The sequence below is a fragment of the Lupinus angustifolius genome, chromosome LG04 (assembly GCF_001865875.1).
Source record: "Lupinus angustifolius cultivar Tanjil chromosome LG04, LupAngTanjil_v1.0, whole genome shotgun sequence".
NCBI classification, from domain to species: domain Eukaryota; kingdom Viridiplantae; phylum Streptophyta; class Magnoliopsida; order Fabales; family Fabaceae; genus Lupinus; species Lupinus angustifolius.
In genome coordinates, this window is record NC_032012.1 from 26094870 (window position 1) to 26119693 (window position 24824).

Here is a 24824-nt window from a genome sequence, read left to right on the forward strand (position 1 = left end):
GTTGATTAGTTAAAAATTCTCTAAGCTAAAATATGTACATCAGGCTTATCTAATAGATTCAGTTATTAGATTCATTTCTCCTTTTACATGTTCCGTCAAAACCAACCATTAATATAGCAGTAATTGTCGAATTCTATCAACAGGGTCGTTGTAGTATAGTGGTAAGTATTCCCGCCTGTCACGCGGGTGACCCGGGTTCGATCCCCGGCAACGGCGTTTTTCTTTGTTTTTAACTTCTGTAATCCACCGAACCATTTATGGCCTCATCCACTTCGACTTTGAACCATTTGTGTTCCCTATAATAATGTTAGAGAGCTTTTTAAGCATAGAGACCAATAGTGTTTTTAAGGGACTAATTTGAATATACATTGCCAATATTCACTCATTTCTCCATCAACATCAAATGTGGATAGACTGGGTAGATTATTACAACAAACTCTCCCAACGTTACACTTTAAAATGTAATAGAAACATCAAAAGTCCATAACTCATTCCTTAATCCAAAACAAATTGCTATAATGTAGCACACCCTTCTCATTCTTCTCACTAGTCACATCTATCCACAAATTTCTCTATCTTGTGTACACATTTAATGATAGAACAACTAGAATGGACTAATAATGCCTTCGAGATAATGAACCAAGGTGGACAATTCTTAATGATTTTGTTTCAATTGTATGTATTAGATCTGCCTAAAGTTCAAGCCTTCCATGGTATCCGAGTATTAATCACATCACTTGATCTATTATGTTCCAAATAAAAATATTTAAACTCTGCAGCAAAGCTCCATCTAGATTATTTAGGTGGCATAGCTTGGAGAATTTCATAAAGACTTTAATTTTATTGAAAAAGTGAGGCAGTAATCCATATAGTTAATACAACAATAATGCTAAACATAAACATCAGTTTAGGATAAGATACAGTTACAGGGCACCAACTTGAGGGCCTAATTGAAAAATTATGATTTGTTCGGTAGGTAGCTAGGGATAGTTTCTCTGGAAATTAAATGAGAACATACAGTATATAGCACATGTATACATTAGAGTTGGTCTCTACTGGAAAACAATGTTCATTCCACCAACACATTACAAAGCCGCTTCTCAATCCTCCTCAGCTTTTTTTCAGGTTCATGGCACTGCAAAAGCAAAAATGTATGCTAAATTTTAACCTCATAATAAAATTATCTTCATGTGTAACAATGTAAAGCATATCATGGGTTAAGAAAACTATGCTAGTTCTAAACTCAATTTTCCTTTTTCATGTATGTGTTTGGTGTTGAAACAAAGATCAATTCACATAAACATGACCCTTTTCCTGGTTATATGCTTTCAACTTTTCCACACAAGCCAAAAAATAAAAAGGTGAGGCTCCCCACTTAGTGGGGTAGAGGGTAGATGTGTGCAGCTTACCCCTGCAAGTGGAGAGAGGCTGTTTCAAGGATTTGAACACTTGACCTCGTGATCACTAAGCAACAACCTTAGTGTTGTGTCAAGCCAAAGAATGATATACAAAAAGATGTTTGATATTGTTTCTTTAAACTTTACCTCGCCACTGAGCAAATGAGGAACCTGGATCCTTTTGGAGCCATCAGGTAGATGTTTAGAAGGAGAGTGGTTATCCATGTCAGTAAAGGCATTGCAGACCTACATACAAATGGTTAAGAAAATTTGAAATCAATCCCATGAAGAATCGAAGCACAAGGTCAGAGGTATATCTGCATGATACATAAGCTGGGGGTTTGTTTGCAGTTTCTAGTTCTTCAGATCCAAAACCAACTCATAAAGCTTACGTTTCAAAGAGCGCATTATTTCAGGAAACTATGGAAGATAATATCTGGAGACTTCATTTGTTACCTGACTTTGGATAGCCCCGATCAACATATCCTGACAACCTGATGCATGCACATTTCCTAAAGCGGGACAATGAAGCAACAGTCTCTCTGGAAATAATTTCATTGTGTGAAAATAATCAGCCTTAGTATTTATTAGGAAAACTGAAAATGTTGCATCCAAAATTTTCAGCTGATAATTACTAAACAGGAACGTGAAATGACTACCTGGATGCAAATTCCTACAAGAATTTAGATTCAAATCATTGAGTTGTGGACAGTTTAAATATAGAGCCTGCGAAAAATTTGAAAAAAGTATATAAAGATTAGAAGCCTAGTGGGATAAAGGTTTGGTTGATGTTGTTGTATATAAAGATTAGAAGCCTGATAAAGAATATGCAATAAAGTTCTCCAGTCTAATAAAACTCACATCCAAGCCAGAGCAACCCCATAAACTGAGTTTCTTTAAATGGTCATGTTTGATAATTAACTTTTGGTTTATAAGGTGCAGATTAGTGCCAGTTGTTTTCTGTAATTTGCCGTTGTTTTCATCAGCAGTTGGATCTTGGGAATTAGGATCACAAATGGTCATGCCACAGTCCATAAGTTCAAGAAGTGGCAGCTGAGCTGTAGCAAATTGAATGCCACCTGGAACGTGTTACAGCATATAAGTAGGCAGAAACTATTGAATATGTGGGAGTTTTGTGAAGTAATTGAATATGTAAAAGGTAATTACTTGAAGTCACGTTAGGGCACAGAGAAAGGAGGAGTCTTGACAATGTTTCAGGGAATGCATTGCAAATTATTCCAATGCCACTGTCACTTATGCCAGATCTGTGAAAAAAGTTATACGATCAACATAATTTCTTCAAGGGGATAGATAAGAAAATTAAGAGAGGAAAATGCAAACTTGAATTATTAGTTCTCATTGAATATTTCTTTTATAGTGTTCATAACACTGGTGTGCTGCATCAAGTTCCATCAGATTTTTTGTCATCAAGGTGAATACATCTTTGAAATTCCAATCAAACAATCCAATGCAATCAGAAGCGGTACAGAAACATACCCACTGAGATCGAGCAATTCTAGATTGGGATAGCTAGAGGCAATTGCAGCAACAGATGCATCAGTAATTTCAGATCCAAGAACAAGAGAAAGCATTTGCAGCTCCCTGATAAATTGCATATTTAAGGGTTAACGAGAGGAAGCATAAACAAAACCCTTAAGTGCACATTTGCTGATTATAATTATGTTATTTGGTTTCATTTCATTTCTAATACTCCTTGTTTGGTGTGCCATATAAAATTGGAGAATATAGCTTAAAATGTTTAGTGCATACACCAGATGGTATGAACTTATACAGATGAAAAGATCAAAAGTGATATGGATTAAAAATTTAATTTCAAGGGGACTTATAACAAGTAACTGGTAAATAGAGATAAGGATGCTGCTAGAAAACGACAAACCTCAACTGGGCAGCCGAAAGAGCAAGCACAACAGCATGAGAAAGCTGCATTGAAGCTATATGTATGTTTTGCAATCGCAGGCAACTTCTTCCCAAACCATCTATCATAGCTGTGAGATCAGTATCATCATTTTCTTGGCGGGAAAATTCCAAGGAAATCTCTCTCAGCTGGGGACAGTTAAATACCTGCCATTTAAAAGTAACTATTAGTGACAAAAATTCGATCTAAATGCAATCTCGGGGATATTATTAAATAAAAAAATGGCCACAACATTCAAGCTAAAAGGAGAAAACGAAAGGTAATAATCACCATCTTAGAAAGACAGTACAGATCTGATAGCCAAAGTGTACAAAGACTAGACGAACAAAGGACAAAACCACCAAGATTAGAACAACCTTCCATCTTGAGACTTTTGAGACTTCTTTTATCAGCAACAAACCGGCCTAATTCATCACTGCATTGTCATATTTCAACAACATATATAACTAATCAGCAAAAAAGAACAGCACCTTTGGCATGGCTTGCATATGTTAATGCTATACATATCCTGCAGCATATGAGGGGCTAAAAAAACCATAAGTCTATAATAAGTTTAAGTACTAACAGAACAATCCATTATAGTTTATATAGATATAATTACTAACCCCACCAAGAAAAGAGAATAATAACTAACTTCTGAAATGTGAAGCTGTGATTGGGCAAAAATTACACCCCTACTGATAAAAGCAAAGTTACAATATGCCATCAAGATTTGTTTTTACATAGGGTTAGATAAGTTAATAGTCCCCAAAAGTTGGCGACTTTTGGTTTTAGACCCACATTTGTTTGACTGGTCTCGCTCTCCTTAAATTTCTAAAACTTTGGCTTTTAGTCCTTACCGTCTATTTTCTCTGTTAAGTGATGACATGGCTAAAGGCTTGCCATGTGGATGATGACTTGGAGGTTACATAATCCCCAAAAGTTGAGTGAATTTTGGTTTTAGTCCCGCTCAACTTATGGGACTAAAACCAAAACCCGCTCAACTTATGGGACTAAAAAGTTATACAAGGCAAGCTGTTAGCCCCACAATCACTTAACTAACTCAACTTATGGGACTAAAAAGTTATACAAGGCAAGCTGTTAGCCCCACAATCACTTAACTAGATAGATGGTAAGGGCTAAAACCATATTTTTAGAAATTTAAGGAGCAAGATTGGTCATAAAAGGCAGGGACTAAAACCAAAAGTCACTCAACTTCTGGGGACTTTTTAACTTATTTAAGCCTTTTACATGTGTTTCACCCACACGATATATAAGGTGCCTAAGCAAGACCCTTACTAATTGTATTTTTTTCATACATATAATATTGAGATCAACCCCAACATTCCAAGATCCTTTCATTTAGACCCATCCACATTAGTAACATGTCATCGAGACTTCATCCCACATACTATGAGGCATAGAAATCATTTAGCAGTTGCCTACATAGGAGCTCTGAGAATGAAAAAAACTCATTTTCTATACAAACTTAAGAAGAATTCAAAATAAAAAGATAAGAACAAGAATAATACCCATTGATTCGATTGATTGCAGTATCAAATGTGGAGACCTCAATATGTTCCAGATTAGGGCATGAGAAAGCAATGCAGGCCAGCATCGTTGAATCAAAATCACTGCAACATCAATCTTGTCAGATTTAAAATATATATATAGACACTTTTTACAATTAAAAAGAAAGCCAATGCATATTAATAACCTGGTAAGTGACCATAATCTCATTTTCAAGATCCATGTTTTCTTAATTGACAGTGACTAAGTTTCTGGTTATCAATTTCAAAAGCATTAAAACAGTTCTCAAATAAATCTTGATTTAGATTGTAGCAGCATTCTTCATATTAATCCGCACATTTATGCAATATAACCAAACACTGCATCTTTGTAAATTACTATTATATTATTATTTTAAACCAAGTTAACCAAAATTTTGCAATTTAAAGCTTCAATCTTTCAGATTTCTTTGATTAATGCTTAATCTTAATCGTTGAATTAAAAATGAACGAATCAGCAACATAGAACAATGGATCTGAAAGCTTCAATTGAATCAAAAAATCCCCACACACAAACACACCTTTCCATTCTAAGCGATAGCCTCACTATCCCAGGACACTTCTGCAACATCGACGCAACAAACCCAACGTGAACGCTCGCCGGAACCCTAAGCCTCAACTCCTCCGCCGCTTTCCACACCCTCCTCGCCACCTTCCTCCATCCCTTACACACCTTCGCCGCCGACAACAGCCCCGCCGGCGGCAACCTCCTCATCACCTCCCACACCAAACTCACCGGCAAACCACACGAATCCAGATCCAAACCCACCGAATCCGCTATTTCCACAACGGAATCTCTATCTGCCATTTCATCACACTCCGCCGGCTCGACATCGACATCATCGAATGATAACGCACGGCGGAGATGCGACGGCGGATGGCGGAGCAGCGGCGATGGTGTAGCAGCGGAAAATACGGTTACAGAATGAGAAGGGGTATTGAAATTACAGATATGCCCCTTTTTAGGTTGGCCACAACGGCCACAATTATAACCACCTCGCTTCTTAGGTTGAGAGTGAGAGTTTTTCATAACTCAAAAAATGTGGCAATGGAAAAAAATGAAACTCAGAAAATATATTAATAATATAAAAGCCACCGCGGGATGCTTCGCGCGCTTTTTCATTCTCTTATTCATTTATATATATAGGCACGTGACTCACTCACTAGGCTTGTGATATTCTGTAATTAATTAATATTTGTTACAACGGTATCTTCCTTAATTGAAACGTATTTATAAACTATAATCCTCTCTTTTTTACGAGATTTTTAAGCAAATCAATAGCATTACTTTAATTTTTGCTTTTAATTATTTTTTATTATAATTTTATCATTTCCCATTTATTCTCTGTAATTATCGTAATAAAAAGTAAGTGTATAAATGATATAGATGTAGCTAATGATGTTTTATACTATGAGAACAAAAGTTAATTAAGAACAAAATTTCTGGAAAACAAATTATGCGTATAAATGAATAAATGGATTAAAATAAGTTTTGTTTTAGCTTAATTGTAAATAATAATGGGAATATGAATGAAGAGTAAAGGGATATACAGCGAAAATTAGTCACTCAAGAAATAAACTATTTAGTTTAAAATCGTCTTATATGATATCTATATTACGGTCAAATGTGTTATGAGTTTGAATCAACTAATTGTTGGTGAATATTGGTGGTATAAGAAATTGGTGAAGATCTTATATTTATTTGTACAAATAGTAGAGACATAATTATGAAGCAATGTCAAAACAAAATAAAAGCATTGAAGTTTATATATTTTACAAGAGGTAACAAAAATAGTGATTAAATGTAATTTAGTTTATAATTAAAAGCTTCCTCTTCATTTTTAATATTTTATTTCATTTCTTATCGAGTTGGGATATGCAATAAAAAGCATAAAATATTTCGTGGCAGATGAGATTTGAAAAGAAGAAAACGGTGACGTGTGCATAGTTGGAATAGTTTTAAAAAAAACAAATTTTCAAATTTTCAGAAAAAAAGATTTAATAAGCAAGTGGAATATACCGAAAAAATAAACAATTAAACAAAATGTCACACATGGTGAATCAAGGAAATAAATGTCGTGCTTAAAAAGATGGGTAAAGATTCTTCTTAGTACTAAAGAGAAAAATACATTAAAACCAAAAGAAAAAAACATGATATAACACTTCTACTTTTTCATATAATGATATTACACTTATATTGTTAAAATTAAGAAGTGGATGTCTAAATGATTTGAAGGATTGGTCAGCCACAACTTAGCAGATAATGTGTAGTGAAAACCTGTTGGCCCATTTATATACTAGATTAATATTAACCCAATTAATCCATGTGCCCTCTTTTACAAATAAATTTAAATAATTTTAGATAACTAATTGTTTTGAATTAATAAAAAAATTGCAAAAAAGCTATGGTTACTATTTAGCATGTATCTGATATTGCATCGATTTAAGGGGAAATTTAAAATTAGTTAAATTTACTTATACTCATCACTAAAAATATCATGCTTTTTTACTTATAATAAAGTTCCAAGGCTTTACAATTTTTGGATCTTCAATGCAAACACATAATATATTCCGTCTCAATTATAAGGAAGAAATATTAACATTATAGCTTACATGTAAGCAAATTTAATTTAACTACTTTTACAGTTCCAATATCACTTTTAATTGAAACAATTTCTCATTTACCACATCTTAAATAGAAATTGTAGTTGTGAACTATTCGAATTTGATTCATTATGTGTTTGATCAAGGTCGTTTGTTTAACAAAACTGCTAAACAAACTTAAGCACCAAGTTCAGCTTGATTAGTTAAATGAGTAAAGCTCTAGCTTTATAAACTTGATAATAAGAGCTTTATAAATAATGGGTTATGTCATGTATTGTCCTGAAAGTTCATAATCTTGGGATCATTCTAATTTTTTTTACCAATAACTTGACAACTATGCCAATGTCACATAACTACAACTTGCTTGGTTAAACATAAGAGAAAATGCAACTAGCCTCTCGGTCACTGAACTTACATACCTCAATTAAATTTGACCACATATTATTAACATCACAACAGAACATTATAATATGAGGCAGAATGAAGACATGGTTCAATGTTAAATAGAAAAGGTGAACCAGCTCGAGAGTCGAGACATACTTTTTGGGTTGTGCTCCTCTAATGTGCATCAGTTTAGACCATTGAATATGATGAAGGGTTGAAATCATAATACTCAATCAATGAATCTGGCATAGATTCATGCACCTTAGGGGAGTTTTGCCTGACTCTTATTTTACTGTCAAGTTGAACTAAGAAAGTAAAGGGGTTTACAAGATTGAACATTATGACCTATGCTAGTAGAGAACAAATAAAGCACAAAATAGCAATGAATGGTCACGCAAATAGAGACAGACATGTTTCTCGATCCATAAATAAGAAAAATAACCTTTTTTTAATATCAATGTGGTATCCTGGACAACAAGACTAGAATTGTATTTATTCGTTTATTGTCACAGAGTAAAAGTTGTATTGTAATTGAATACTGTTATTGCACAAGGATAAAATAACCTTAATTTACCATATTGAATTCCATATTTAGTATTTGCATTAAAAATTAAATGGCACATGTGCCTCACTAAACATTGTATTTTTCAAAAAAGTAGGATTTCATCTTTACCTTAAGTCCCCAGCTGGTTTCTTTAAGAGTAACAATTCAAGTTTAGTAATATTGTTAAACCCCAGCTGCAGCTTTTACTTCAGAATTCGAAGTTCCCTGTAATATATTAAACAGAACACTCATCATTCAAATGCAGGTTTATTATACAGATTCATAAAAATCACATCAAGAAGAAATGCAAGCATTACTGGAATGAATCTAGTGTCACGTTGCTAGACTTTACTGGAAAACAATTACAACAGACCTGAGCAGGCTGTTGATCTGAGAGACAGAGTCATGCATCCACAGCCCACACAGAGTTGCAGTGTTTTTTGTATTTGTTTTATTTAACAAAGCTGTTGTCTTTCAATTGCCAAGCTCAAGGTATGGACATGTTTTGTGTCTATTATGAGTTAAAAAAACCATGGAAGTATTCAGGTTGCGGTCCAGAATAGAAGACTAAATCTGCACAAGATATCAATTGAAGACAATACTGAGAATCCTTGCTTACATCAGAAGGTTGGCTCTTCCTAATCTTCCTAGTGGGAGTCCTCATGGTGACAAGTTCTTCAGCTGCAGTTGGGTGAACACCTATTGTGGCATCAAAGGCTGACTTTGTCAAACCAGCTTTAATAGCAACTGCAAATCCCTATATATCAAGAAAATGTGTAATAACGTGAATAGAAAACTCACTATCACTATCAAAAGCAAAATAGAAACAGTTTTAGCAACTACAAAAACCTGAACAATTTCCGCTGCATCCTCTCCACAAATGTGCAGACCCAGAACTTCATTGGTTTTTGCACTGACAATTAATTTCATAAAAGCTCGGTCTGGAAGCCCAGAGAGGGTAGCCTTCATCGGCCTAAAATTTGCTGTGAAAATGTCAATGTCACCATACTGTTGCACAGCCTGTGCAAATCACCAAAATGGTAAGCAAAACATTCAAATGACCATTGATCTCAAAGGATTCAGATATGCCATCGTTCTTTCACCTGTTCCTCTGTAAGACCAACTTGTCCAATTGGTGGTTGGGAAAACACAGCAGAGGGAACGGCTCTATAAAGTAGGAAAAATCAGTTAGAAGGCTGAGTTACTAAAACACAGCAGACTGTATGCTACAATGCAACATTACTAGCAAGATTGAGAATTTGAGTTATAAGGTTAAAATTAATTCATCAAATGGAAAAGGAAAACAGAAAGCTAAAGGAATAATAATGTGGAAAAAAGTGTCCTCGTAGCAATCCGACAATAATCACCAAAAAGTCTTATCCCAGTAAACAAGGTTAGCTCCATCTATCAATCAATGCCATTGGACAATACCAAAACCAAAGTTTCAAAGCTGTGAGCAAACCATTAAGTTTTTGTCATTTATCCACCTCTTTTGAATTACTCAACTCTGTTCTCATTTTTTCGCAAATATGTTAAAGGAAATCAAGGTAGCGTCTTGATCTTTCAAGAAACAAAGATTTCATAAATTCCACCTGACAAATGAGTCTAGATCAATTGTTAATTATTTATAAATTATCAAAGAACAATGAATAAAATACATTTTAGTGTTCGGCATGCAAGATTAGCACAAAAACTAAAAATAGTTCACAGATGGATTTATGAAAATCAATTTCTATAAGAAGCCATTTGATGACACAAATGTGCAGTTTCACACTGGGCACTAATGTCACCATTGAAGGTCTGCTGAGATTTCTTGTAGTCTTTTTTTGGGACCAAGCAGTCTTTTAAATAATAAAGAATTCTTACAAATTGACAACATATTAGTGAAGTATGTGGATTGAAAATATGGAGTCTATAAAATGATCAAACCAGAACTGAATTGTAACAAATGGCAAGATTATTTTCGCAGGTTAGTGTTGGGTAAAAAAGCCATTATGAGCCTTCACCTGACAACTTTAGGCTTTTAGGATCTTATCAAAAAGAAGGAAAAAAAGGTTTTTAAGAGATTTGGTCCTTGACACAATATTAGAGCTTCTTTAATCTAGTGGCTGTCCTTGCCACCCACATTCTTCTAAATGAAGTTAAGTTTTAACACAAGGTAGGGTAGGTCCATGAATCATCCATGCTTCAAGACCAAAAGGATCTTGTGTGAGGGGGCATTTCAAATATAAAATCCCTCTTGAACCTTCGTCTAACAACTCAAGCTTTTAGGAGAGTTGGTCCTTGACGGAAAGAAGCAGAAAAATAATACAAATAGGTCAAAACATTTCATACAAACTTTAAGAGTAATCCTTATTATCATAATATAAATTTCCGCTTTCTAACTTGTTTACTAACTGATTGTCAATGACATTCTGTTTAAGAACCCCATCTATACTCAAGCTTAACACTAACAAAAGAAGCATGCACTGAAGTTAAACTAAAACTGTTTTACGTTTAAAAATTCAGACTTATACTCTAGCTTGGCATGTGCATTATGGATATTATACCTAAAATCAGGTTTTGTTGGGTCGTCCTGAAATAGTGTTTTAGCTAATGCCATTCCCTCCATCAATGCAACTGGAGTGAGATTTATCCTATTTGTAACATCTCCAACTGCCCAAATTGAAGGTACTGATGTTTGAGAGTATTCATCAACCTGGGTGGAACGGGTGTATTAAGAAGCAAAAGAATTAGACTCCTTGATCATAAGTATATATATATATATATATATAAGTATATATTACATATAAACCAATGATAATTTTAAGCTACCTGTATTGCTCCATCTTTATCCACTTTCACACCCACAGACTCCAGCCCTAAATTCTGCAGTAAAGTTGCAGTTAATAAATGCACATCCACTGTGTTATCTCTTTCTATTCTGTGTATAAAATAAAACATCATTTGCAAAGGCAAAATCAACTTTAAAACTTTCTTAATGACAAATCCTGCATGTAATATGCAATACATAAAAACGGGTACACAATTCACAGGGTTCTTGAGCAAATCTGGAAACTAGTTTCAGCACTGAAATTATGTTTCAAACAGGCAACAACAGAAAAGTAAAGCTACATAATTGAAATTTTATACCTTAGTATTAGGTCTGCGTCCTGTTGCAAAAAAAATATGTGAGAAACCTTCCAATGAACCTTTGTTGGTCTTCAAAGAGAACGACCCATCAACTGACTTTATAATAGCTTGGGGAGACTCCTCAGTGTGGAATTCAATACCTCTTAGAGACATCTGTTCACCAACAAAATCTCTAACCTGCAGATGTAATTCACTGTTTGAATGTGAAGAAAGTATTATTATGTGATAACCATCAAATAGTTGTATCGCCCATGATTGTTTACCTCTTCATCAAATCCTCGTAAAACCTTCTTTTGCCTTATAAATACATGAACATCACTCTTCAAACCATTGAAGATACCAGCAAACTCCAAGGCAATGTAACCACCACCAACAATAGCTATTTTCTCAGGTTTTGAAGGTAAATCAAGGGCCGCATCTGAATCTATTGCATGCTCCCTTCCAGGAATATCAGGAATGAAGGGGCGCCCCCCTACTGAAACTAAAATGTGCTTAGCTGAATATAGCCTCCCATCAACATCAACTGTGTGAGGATCTATAATCTGTGGATTATAAAAGCTTTATCAGTTTATCGACGCAAAGTAAAAATAAATACTCCAATCCTATTTCAATTAGAATGCTATCAAGTACATGAACATGGACCCAAAGCATCATCCCACCTTTCCACGACCTTCAATCAGCTTGACACCAGCATTTTTCAAAGTATTCTTGTAGAGACCAGTAAGACGCTGCAACTCAGCATTTTTATTAGCTATCAAGGTACTCCAGTTATGCTTGGGTTCACTGTCATATTTCCATCCAAAACCATTACTTTCTTCAAATTCATGTGAATATTTTGATGCATAGACAAGCAACTTTTTTGGCACACATCCACGTATCACACATCTGCATGGAGAAGACAAGAAGATAAAGAGAAGCAATTGGATGCTGTCACAATAGCATAATAAAAAATTTAAGATCATGATAGAATACTAAAGGTAGAGGCCACTAATGCAAGAAAATTTAATCATTGGCAGTGCTAAATTGTGAACTTGTACCCATATAAAACCTACCACCAGCTGAATTGAAGGGTCACTCAATCTTATGCTTCTATATGCTAATGGCAACCCTTAATATATACCACTGTTTCTATTTAATTACTTATTTGCAACATATTGCTTGTTGAAAATTACCCATCCAAACCCAATCAGCTCCTAATAAACTGACTCACTTCACACCTTTTCTCTCAAAATCAACCACTCACAACTTAAAGACAAAGTATCGCATAAAAATCCAATTATATTTCTCACACTCTACCTTCTAAACAAGCATGGTTGGCATTAATCCTACAAGTCATACTTCAATATCACAAAGGAATCATTTAGAATAGTTTGTACATAGTTTATTTGAGTTTATGAGAACATCTCATAACTTATACTCTTATTAACGTAGCTTATGCATCTCTATAAGCTTTTTTTAGTTAAATAAGCGTGTTAGAGAAGCTTAAGATAAAAGCTATTTTTACCTTATTCCATAATAGCTTATTGAATAAGCACTTAAATAATATGTTTAACCAAACACATCCAAAATCAAAATTCTCTTTTGCCTATAGTAAGGTCAAACATCACAATCAAACCCTAGTAAATTCAAATGAACATAATCCACAAAAAAAGACATATTATCATCACAAGTATATACAAATAATGATTAACTCACGTTCCGCCAACACCTCCAGTAGTATCGGAAGAGATAGTGGAGAAAGGGAGCTCACAGATAGCGACATTAGCACCGTAACTAGCAGCGAAGCGAGAAGCTCGGACTCCACCGCTTCCGGCGCCGATGGTGAATAGGTCGAAGTCATAGTGCGGTGGTGCATCGGCGCCGTTCTGGGATTGAGCACGGACGGCGAAGGTGCGGCGAGGGTGGGAGAGAGAAAGTAGGGTTGTGGGAAGAGAGAGAAGAGAAGGACGTGAAAGATGAAGGGATTTAGGGAAGAAGAGTGAATTAAAAGTGAGAGTTGCAGAAGAAGAGAATGAAGAGAGTTTTGGGGTTGTGAGAGAAGTAGCCATTGTTGCTTCAATGCTTTCCCCTTCGGTTTTGGTTTTCGGGGTTTAGCTTGGAAAATGAACAAGAATAATACTTATCAACAAAAACATAATCAAGAATAATAATAGTCTTTTACTTTTTCAAGAGCTTAAGAATCTTTTTTTCTTAATTATTATCAATTATATATTATAAATAAGTTTTATCTTATCAGCTTTTATTCCCCTTTCTCCTTTCAAATAGTTTTAAGTTATAAAAAAAAGTTTACCAAATATTGCCATAATCGTATACAAAACTAATGTGTTGATTACTAGTAACACATTCGTGTAGGTATATGATGACTAAAAAGTCAAATGTTCAATTTTTATGAGTAATATTTATTGAAAGAGACAATTATTTATTTATATATAAGGTATAGAGATTTTGGTGTTTAGGACAAAATCAAATGCCTTACATCACATTTGATTAAAAAAATAGTTTTTTAAAATAATCAATTAACTTTATTACGTTTCGGTAATTATTTGAGACATTGATGACACATAAGGTAAATCAGCAGATTTTATACATTTTGTATAAACTTGTCTATTATGATCATACAAAAAAACCATCTATTTATTCGTTGTTTAATTGTGAGCCATATGTATTTACTTTCATGATCTAATTTCTTACAAGTTAAAAGTTTTAAATTGGGCGATGTGCCACTTGATGAACACAAAAATACAAAATTTTAAGAACTATTTATTTATTATGTGGAGATGTTGCGGTAAAAGAGGTTATGAAATTTGTTTTATATTCTTAACTTTTTGTTATTTAAAATATCTTGATATTTTATAAAATCATTACAAACTTATATTTTACTTTTAACTGTATAGTATATACTTATTTATTATTTATATTTTCACCCTATATATTTGTAGTTTAATTTCCAATGTATCTTAAATACGTTTTTAGTCAAATAACATTAAATTTTAGATCATTAAATAATGTATATAACCTTAAACATAAAAAAGAATACTAAATGGTAATAGATATTTATGGTCACTAAACATGTAATCACCGATAAATGGAGAGTTTGATTCTAGAAATTTAATTTTGCCATCTATAAATTGAGACCCTATGAAAATTCCCCTTCTCCACCAAAAACAAAGAAGAGGCACCGATACTAATTTAACTTTGTTAAGTGCCATCCACTAACCACGGGAACATATCTGTTCTACCATAAAGTGTGTTATTTTATGTGTCACTATTTGTGATCGGTTAAAAAAAAAATTAAAATTAAAATTTTGATAATTAATTATTTTTCTGACCAATCACAAGCAGTGATACATAGAGTGTAGATATCCACCCACTAATGGCACATCCACTAAACTGAGGAGTTGAAATATAGTCGTTAACTTGTTATCCAAGTTTGAAACTCTAGACCGTAGAAATGAGTGTGCTACATATAAAGTTTATTTATATATTTATATAGTTTCAATAATCGATATAAAGTAAATATTACCTCAATAATAATAAATTTGTTATTATACATCAATGTAATTTCTTATCAAATAATTTATACTATATATAAAGCCAAAACTTGAAATAATTTCTCTCATGGTGTAATTTTCATTTCCTATATTGCCCTTAATATTATTTAATTTTTACAAAAAAACTATATAATCCTAAGCAACTACCACCAATACATTAATTAACCACATATGTCACCTTAAATTAAACATTATCATAAACACAAAAAATACAATATAAAGTATACCAAACACAACAAATACATTTTAATTGAAAAAAATGAAATATATAAAAATTGAATATGTAGTATCACATAATATTCGTCGACGGGCACGAAGTGCCTGTACACACTGGTAATAATAAAGTGTATTATGTATAATCTTATACTAATAAAAAGTAAAGTATATTATACAAATATTAATGTTGAAAAAATGAAAATATAATAAATATTTTTATCTACATCATTTATTAAAATAAAAATGTATGATTTAGTAATATACTATATTTTAGAAATATAAATAAATATAATAATTATATGTTTGATTATCTAGAACAATATTCTGATAAAAATTAAATCACTTTCATAAAAAAAATTATAATTTTAAATGTAAAGTGATCAATATAACTTATATGATTAAAATGAAAATCAACTCATAAGACTAATATAATTATTATATTATACTAATAGACCGATCAATTATTAGAAGATTTTCATAACCATGAAATACACAAAAAAAAAAAATGAGGTTCTTGTTCAAAGAAAGAAGAGGAATTTAATCACACAATTTCTTTGTATGCACCATAAAATGAGTAGATATTTTGCAATTTGTACAATTAATACATAACTTAGGCTTCAAAGGGATAATCCAGAATCTTCATCCTCATCAAGACCAGAAACATAGAGAAAATAAAGAGTCCATATAAGACCAAATACACCAAAGAGTATCCAACCAAGAAGATTATTACTGAGCCCAAATGGAAGCCCTGTTCCTTCAGTGCTGAGTCTCTCATCAACCAAACCCATGGCTGGGCTTGACATGGTTGCTGCAAAGGTACCTGCTATCATTGATGCCCCTATCCCCATTTTTGACCTCTTTTCTTCCACACATGGCTTTACCTCCATTGAGCAACTCACTCTTCCCACAGTAGACATTGATGGCAATCCTAAATAAAGTTATTGCTCTCAATTAGTGGAAAAGATTGATCTATCAAAACCATAATAACTCTTAAATTCATGATAAATTATTTTGTATTTCAAATAACTTTGTTTATAATCTAACATGTGTTATATCCTCAAACTATTTTAGATTAAATGTGTAACTTGTATACTATTAACTAATAACATGTGTTTAGGACTATCACTTTAATATATTGACATAAACACATATATGTGCCATAGAAAGATATCATAGTTATTGAAAATACCAACAAAGTTTGGTATTGGTGTAAGACTCAATTGGATCTCAAAGTCGAGGTTTCGATTACTCGAAACGACATTTGTTGAAATGGACAACCACAAACTCTGAAATATATTAGTTCCTAAATATTATAGAAGGAAATATGAAGATAAAGTAAAACATACCAAGAATATGAGAGTATGAGACCCCAATAGGTCTCTTTTGGACAAGACTTGCATGAGTGATGGATGAGGTTGGGATGGTAGCGGATATGGTTGTCATTTTTCTCTCTTCTTTTTGTGTGTGCCTAAATTTCTTATCTCCCTATACACAAAGTGACCAAGAGTGTATAATGTTGTTTACTTGAATGTACTATCAAAGATCAAAATTAATATTATTGGTCATATGCACAACACAAAACATGGATAAACTGGAAACCCCTTAGATATCCTTATCTTCAGCAATCCAATAGTTTTCATCCACGTGTCAAATAGTCAATCTGATAACCAATGTTCCCTTATAATTATTGCATTTATTCATTTGTTCAGATAATTAGATATGAATTATGAATAATACATTAAAAATGTATAAAATTCATTTATAATTATTGTATACATTTTCTCTAAAATTTAATGAGTTTAAATCTATGTATTGTCTGTGTAAATTGATATTTTACACTATTAACAAATCATTAATCATTGATTTATAATATTTTTGTTTGAGGGTAAATCATAGTTAACATATTAATGATTGGCTGACAGTATAAACAACATTTACAATATCAATATATACATATTACATCCAAATTTAATTTATATTCTAACTAATGGCTATATTACTAATACTTGTATAAGATATGAACTCTGGAGATTACATTATACTTATATACATATAAAATAAATTATCTTCTGAAGATTATACTTATATAAAAAAATGTGATTAACACTCATTTTAAAGAAACATTGCTCAAATTTTATTGAACAATTTGGCATTAGATTTTGGCAATTTACCGATTGAAGGTGATAGAATTAAAAAACTTAATGCCCAAGATTATAATGCATGGAAAACATCTATAGAGTCAATTTTTGAAGGCCAAAATTTATCAGAAAAATAAATGAATTGTGAGTGTATGAGAATTAGATTTGACAATATTCAGCACATATTTCACTAAGATCAAACCTCTCTACACCCTATTAATTAAGTAATAATCTCAGTGATTCATAACCTTAAAAAATGTAACCAGTACTAAATCCTACACAATCATGAGTATTAGTAGATGAAACAAGGGAGCACTAGCTAGCAGGTAACTATTACACAAATGATAAATGATAACAATTTCTAGATTGATATGCAAAATTTTGAGAAAGTAAATTCATATATACATGAAATACAAACATGAACCTCTTCCTAGTATATGGCTTTATGATATGTAACTGCACATTTACATCAAATAACTGTGGAAAAGAACAGAGTTGTTTCACATATCATGGAAGAATTTGTAGTTCTTGATATCTTGGACTATGAATCTGACTGCACCAATGCAACCCAAGATGGCAACAATTGAGAACCAAGTAGCTATTAAGATATTCAGTGGCCTCATCCAAAGGCCAAGTTTGGAGTTCTTGCCTATACTTCCAACCTTAAGATATGCTAAAGCAGGGAAGACAAAATCCAGTGGAGTAAACCCAATTGCCCCACAGATGGACACAAAATCCCCAAAGAAGGGCACAGCTGCAGCAATAAGGGTAACAAGAACCATGTATATAGATGTATACGAGAGTCGCGCCAAGCGATTTCTGAGGGAGAAATGGCTAGTAGATTTGTTAGTCTTCATTCTTTCCTCAAAATATGCATATGTTGGCCTGCAATATATCTGACAAATGATGCAAGGAACTTTATTAGTAGATGCATTTGAACCATAAGGTTTGATATCAGAAATAACCAGGGAATGATACGATGCATTGCGCAAAACTACGCAATTACGCATATCTTCTACCACCAGTGATAACTAAAAACTAGTCCAAAGGTTTAACAGAATTAAGCAGGAAGAAGTAATCTCTTATTCAAACAAAAAATAGTCATATATTGAAGTGCTTGAGACTATACCTGAAAGCATCCTGATATTTGAATTGCTGCAAATAAATTTGCCATAACAACAGTCCATTGTGGAATAGACAAAGAAGCTAAAATATATGGTTCGACTTTTGATCCGAAAGCCCAGTATCCAGTGAAGGCTAACTGCCAGTAACTCAAAACAATAACACTATATGCTGCTGAAATACTTTTGTACATATTCTTCTTTGCAGGTTCTCTCACTGTATTCTAGAAAGGAATAAATAGAGTGTTATTAATTTTCAACTATGCACAAAACAAAAAAATCAGAACATAGCATTAAGCAAGTGAAGATGTATTATATAACAGGTTCAGAAGCAGTAGATACATCATACTTGTATTTCTGGAAGCATTGCATCACCAAATGAAAAGGCAATGGTTCCAAGGGCATTGAATGCTGTGAAGGCCTTAGAAGCAGAACTACCATGAACACTATAATTTACTGATGTTCTGTCAATCTTCTTCCCTGAGAGATGTTGGAAATAAGAAAGCTAAATATGTTATCTCTGCGACACATCGAGAAGAGGAATCAATTAGATGTTGAGGAATTGGAAGACAATGAAAAGAAATGAATCATGGAAAATCACCAGCATACCATTGTAAATTGTAACACCAATGGTTGTACCAGCAAAGCCAATTGTGCTGAAAGTGCACAATGCATTTACCCATCTCAGCGAGTGAATATCGGGGAGCTGAGAGAGAAGTAGTTCGAAGATTCCGAAGAAGATAATAAAATGCTGCAGGGTCAGTTTTCCATCCTCATGATAGTGTTTGTAAACTGCCTGCACTAACATAAAAATAGAACAGTTAACATTGTGACTAGAAATGAATGGAACATTTCTAATAAGACTAATATATATGTCTTATAACTACACAAAATATGGTTAGATGCATAACCTTAAGGCTGCTACCTGCAGCAATGTGTATAGCAATGTTATTTCCCAGTGAAGCTACCTGCTGAAAAATGGCAATAGACCAGTACCCCCAGAATCCTTCATAAATCATGAACAAGAATATTATGGTCAAGGATAATATAAACTAAGGAAACATTTAAGTATTGAATATAAGACAGATTAAGACTATAAGAACCATATGAAGAGATAACTATAGATACAAAAATTTACAGTGCATTTTGGTATGAGTATAAAAGTAAGATGAAGATATAATAGCAACCAAAAATACTGTGTGCAAGATGTCTATAGGTAAGGTGCTTCTTCCCATTCCATTTCCATAAAGAAGCAATCAAAATGCTAGAGTACCAGGTGGCTAGTGTTGCACTCACCAGACAAGTCACACCTGAAATAAATATGAAACACTTCATACAGAGACTGCCATGTGTTGAGACTTGAGATACATAAATCAATACTTTCCAAACTTTAAGGGTTCGTTTGCGAGTTAGGTTTTGGAAGGGAAAGAGAAGGCTTTACAGACATCCCACAAGTGTATGTCATGACACTTGAAACCTTTCATTTCCCTTCTTTCCCTTTCAAAACTCAACTCTCAAACAGACGTAACACTTTTTAAGATAAAATATTGGCTTTAAATCAATGAAGAAAGCATCAGAGTATGAGAGCTTGAAAATTTGCCAAAAAAGTAAAATACAACAAAAAATCATTACCTCATGTTTACCACAATTGCTTAATGGTTACAAGGATTTTATGATTGTTTTTTTATGCTATCGATTAATCAGTTTATCATTTAATATTCCAAACAATTGTTACCCAACTCACTCCTAACTATAGTCTTCAAGAAGCATAAAAGTTTTGTATTAACTTATGAATAGTTGTGTCAAAAGGGTTAATCTGAAACTGGTTAAAACAATCTGGTTAATTACTTCAACACAACACCAACTATAGTCATTTTTTAGTGAAATAAACTAATTGCCATATTGTAAGTGTGTTTGATTGAAATAAAAGTGAGTGAAGGGAAAGATAGAAAGAAGTGAAGAAGAACGAACCAAGAGGCCAACCCAAAGAAGCAAGAGCAAAGGGCAAAGGAGCATAAGCAGCAGGAGTAGCTATAGTAGTAGCAACATGGAAAGCTGCATGTTTCCACGTTCCTTTACCCACCACCAATTCTTCATCACATACTTCAATTCTTCTTCTTCCTATCTCCAACGTTGAGTCATAACCATCATCACTTGGTGCTGGTGACTCCATTCAATGTTTCACCAACTATTTCCTTATTCAACATAGTAAGTAATCACACTATTCTATTCTACCTATACTTTGTAATGTTCTTCGTATTTGTTGACTTTTTCCTTACAAGAGCCGTAACCTTGGACGTAACGAAAACGACACGATTAAGAAGTAAAATATGTAGACACGGCATGATTAAGATCAATTATCAGAAAGTGTCTCACATGATTTATTAATGTGAAAACATCGAAAGTCAACAACTTGCAAACAACTTAGAATAATTAAATAAAACAAATTATCGATCTCCTTGGGGGGAATACAGTAATTTGATACAAGGAAACTATGACAGGTTTAGGGTTGGTGTCTTTAAGAGAAATTTTTATACTCTCATGAAGTCATAGAATCTAACCCTATGTTCAACTAGTATTTAGCCCAATAGTCAAGTGAATATTTGGCTCAATAATTGATAATATCAAGTTTGGTCCTTAGTTTCTCCATGCCTATCCTATTAACCATTCATTCTTCTCTTAATCTCTTCCTAATTTCACTCATTATCTCATTCCATTACTGTGCATTGTGACGGTAATGGAATGATTGCTTTAAAAAGTCGTTGTTGATAGATAATGGCCCTACGTTCTTGGGCATATTGTTTAGTGTACCAGTTAACACAAACAACATTCTTGAGGGATACTTCAATTGACTTGTTCTTTAGAGAAGTAGTCTTTAGTAGGGAGGCATGAAAATTGAAACTTTTTTGTGATGCTAGTTTAGCCATGAGCATGCCTGATTTCTCTTCTTTTTGAACTTAAGACATATCATGATGTCACAACATTGCATGCAGTATATAGAAATTAAAATATGGAAGCATTTTTCGTCATGTGAAGAGATAGAAGTTTAAACAACATTCTTTAATGGTTGTTCCATTTAGGATCATGAGATCGTTGAATAATTGTAAACACACTAATTATTTTCCATGGATTTTGCTTGTTCCAAGCATCTACCCATTTAACTTTACTTTTTGGGTAAATCTTCCCATATACTTCTATAAGTAACAATTGCTAAAATCCGGGTCTATATCATGGCATTGAAAATATATCTGCTAAATAGCTTCTATATGTATTAATCTGTATATTTGTTACTTCTACTTTTATTTTAAAGTATGTATTTATGAGCTTTTCTTTCCTTCTTTATTTGATTGATAAACTGAAGGGTGAAGAAAGATTAGGTTTTAGACTTTAGGCTACTTGTTATACTAACAAAATGAAGATTTATATGACATCTTATTCCTTATATAAAGATGTGATAAGCATGATGCTATCTCTAGGAATCTGCAGTGTTCTCCACTAGTGAAGGAATTAATGCAGTGGCACTGGTTTAGTGAAGCATTGAAATCTTTATATTCCTCTTCCCTTTGGGCGTTGGTGATCGATGACACGTAGTTCAGTTTTGGTAGTTCTGCATGTTCATTTCTGTAGAGGTACAAGGGGAAACTACCTTACCATATATAAAATTCTTAGGTGACCATTCAAAGTTTCACATTTGGAAACTTGCTTTCTGTTATAGGAGGATTTGTGACTAGGCAATTGATGTGACTCCTCCTTGCATCAATGATTTTTGTCTTGACTACACTTTTTTGCTGAACCATTTTCTTGAATAGAATATAGTTTTTGTTACTTGTATATAAATTCCATGCATGCAGGGACGTGCAATAAGCATATTCGTTGGACTGGAACAAAAACTTTTCATCTACTTTGCCTCCTACCGTGTCAGTCACATCTCAAGTATAAATGTTCTAATTGTCTTTTACCAGTTTGTATATGAAGCATGATACAGCCAAGCACAAGAGGCTAAAATGAGAAGAAAAAACAATAATATATTCTTTGCTTTGATGGCTCTGGGACCTGAAGTGCCTATTGGTATGCTTTGTTGATTAGGACACATTTATAGGCCCATACAGAGTGAGACCTCTCTTAAGTAATGGAGAGACAGGTGACATTTTCCTTTATATTTTAAGGATAAAAGTATAATATTATTTTAAATAACAAAGATGTAAATGTTACATAATTGTCTTAGAAATGATTTTCGTGTAATACTAGTACATGTTGAAAACATGGAAAGTATAGTGAGTAGAACTTCAATTCTTTCTTTTTAAGATGAATATATGATTTTTTATTTAAAAGAAAGATTACTATATGTTAAAGGTGTTAGTTTAGGATGGACATAAAATATATATTCCCTTAAAATTGTCCAATGGAGCATGGAGTTGATTACTTGTTTGGCCAAATTTCTCCAATGTAAAGTACTGTTTCTTGGTACCATGCTTATAAAATATTAATGCAGGTTATGGTTATTGTAAAAGTAATGCCAAATTCTTAATGATTTCTGAATTTTCTGAACTCTTTCTGAAATTTTCTTACCACAAAGTTATTCACAAGTCATTGACATTTTGGCATCAGTTTTACATATAGCTACTTTTATTAAATGTTAGCCTGAGATAGAGTTCATGATCTCACAGTTGTCATTAACTAAATTATGTCCACCTTAAGTGTTTTATCACTAAGAAAACTACATTTAAGGGCTGATAAAAAGTGCAGAGGATCCTAACCCGCAATCTTCTTTTTGTAGAAGCCCGTGTATAAGTGTTTGAACCAAACATCTGTTGGGCTTGAAGGCCCTTGCCTCTTCCTGAACTTAAAGTCGAAAACTCCTTAAGAAATAGAACCACCTTGCTACATAAGTACATATATTCAAGTTTGCATGCATGCCTTTTGGTCTCTTTCAAGACCTTTTAGGAATATCTACTATAAACCTCAACTAATATTAATTACCTGGTTGGTGCACTTGTGCACTAAATATATTGGAACTTTCTTCATTATGAAAGTGATAAGCAAAAATGACACTTTCCTTCAGCATTCATATCTGCTTAGTGTAAGAATTTTCCCTATTTGAGTATCAATGATTGCTAGAAGCTATAAGTTTTGCTGTTCAGATTATCATACTTGTTGAATCAAATGATTAAGCATACAATTCCAACTGTTGTACTTTCAATCATGGCCATGTTATAGAAGTTAACATTATACCAAGAGTTATGCAATTATCTTACCACCAATTCATGTTCCAAACTTTCAATCATGGCCATAGTTGAATAGTATAGTCCTAAAACTGTTCAACCAGATCCCCATGCTACCTATCTACTTTTATCTGCTTTGTTGGCCCATTAAAAAGTAAAAGCATTAAATCCATGTGCCATGAAAAAAGCTAGTAAACCAGTACCCTTTCCCCTTCTCATGAAAGATTATAAAGAAACAAAGGCAATTTGGAAAATATGCTTCAATCAAATAAAGGGAAAACAGATGGACAGAATGTTTTTTTGGTGGGTAATGTGCAAGGACAAAGTGTATTGCTTTGCTTTATTTTTTATTGTCATTTGTTCCAAGGTCATTGTGGACCTAGTCTTCATTAGGGATGGCTCAGGAATACCCATTACCCCGCAAATAATACGAGTATGGATACGAGAAAGCACTACTCGTACCCGTCCGGCCGGCCTGTTGCCATCCGTACTTATGGTGAGACACTGACTGGTATAATTTTGAAGGAGCATAAGGTATCTGCTTGTCTTTGCAAAGTTCTATGACATCATGAGAAAGCTTGAGTGTGAGTGCATAAGTTAGTTTCTTGATCCTGCAACAAAAATGCAATGACAAGAGAGAATAAAATTTCAGAATCAAGGCTTATTAGGATTCCTTGCAAGGGATAAAATCATAAAAATATGTGAGGAAAGGGAAAAGACTGAGAAGAAGGTAATAATTATGATTAGTAGTTGAAGGAATATAACAGATGCTCATTGATTTTGAAAAAGAATATTGAACAGGTTTATATGCCACTTTTAGCCACTCAAAAAATTAAAAGAAAGCCAAATTGAGAATATGTTGTGCCACCTAATACTTATGGATGATGTTGAACCATAGATGAATCACTTGCTTGTAGTAATGCTTTAAAGGTGAAAAATAAAATGTTAAAGATGAAAGATCTTTAATCACTGTACTTTTTTTAGAGTAAAGTTTACTTTTGGATTTTATATAGCTAATTTTATTATGCAGTG

At 33.2% G+C, this 24824-nt stretch overlaps 4 protein-coding genes and 1 non-coding gene across 6 annotated transcripts; 1 reads left to right on the forward strand and 4 right to left on the reverse strand.

Moving 5' to 3' along the window:
* Positions 145–216, forward strand: TRNAD-GUC. Its single transcript has one exon. It is a non-coding gene; the product is annotated as a tRNA-Asp (tRNA).
* Positions 822–5949, reverse strand: LOC109346673 (F-box/LRR-repeat protein 17-like). Its single transcript, XM_019586365.1, has 11 exons — positions 5402–5949; positions 4845–4946; positions 3604–3748; positions 3295–3479; positions 2895–2999; positions 2565–2662; positions 2259–2476; positions 2057–2123; positions 1854–1939; positions 1545–1643; positions 822–1135 (listed from the first exon to the last, which is right to left on the reverse strand). The coding sequence occupies exons 1-11, from the start codon at positions 5908–5910 to the stop codon at positions 1070–1072; spliced, it is 1680 nt and encodes a 559-aa protein (XP_019441910.1). The 5' UTR covers positions 5911–5949; the 3' UTR covers positions 822–1069.
* LOC109346674 (glutathione reductase, chloroplastic) lies at positions 8334–13657 on the reverse strand. Of its 2 annotated transcripts, none has more exons than XM_019586366.1 (10): positions 13240–13657; positions 12204–12429; positions 11808–12086; positions 11545–11721; positions 11227–11280; positions 10962–11110; positions 9516–9579; positions 9262–9432; positions 9032–9169; positions 8334–8637 (listed from the first exon to the last, which is right to left on the reverse strand). In XM_019586366.1, the coding sequence occupies exons 1-10, from the start codon at positions 13590–13592 to the stop codon at positions 8596–8598; spliced, it is 1653 nt and encodes a 550-aa protein (XP_019441911.1). In that variant the 5' UTR covers positions 13593–13657; the 3' UTR covers positions 8334–8595. The 2 variants fall into 2 exon arrangements, with proteins under 2 accessions (XP_019441911.1, XP_019441912.1); XM_019586367.1 differs by lacking the exon at positions 8334–8637 and adding an exon at positions 8885–8923.
* LOC109346675 (photosystem II reaction center W protein, chloroplastic-like) lies at positions 15846–16845 on the reverse strand. The gene is made up of 2 exons (XM_019586368.1): positions 16658–16845; positions 15846–16239 (listed from the first exon to the last, which is right to left on the reverse strand). The coding sequence occupies exons 1-2, from the start codon at positions 16752–16754 to the stop codon at positions 15929–15931; spliced, it is 408 nt and encodes a 135-aa protein (XP_019441913.1). The 5' UTR covers positions 16755–16845; the 3' UTR covers positions 15846–15928.
* Positions 17922–20867, reverse strand: LOC109346677 (GABA transporter 1-like). The gene is made up of 7 exons (XM_019586369.1): positions 20542–20867; positions 19758–19880; positions 19482–19576; positions 19180–19366; positions 18920–19050; positions 18579–18794; positions 17922–18345 (listed from the first exon to the last, which is right to left on the reverse strand). The coding sequence occupies exons 1-7, from the start codon at positions 20741–20743 to the stop codon at positions 17950–17952; spliced, it is 1350 nt and encodes a 449-aa protein (XP_019441914.1). The 5' UTR covers positions 20744–20867; the 3' UTR covers positions 17922–17949.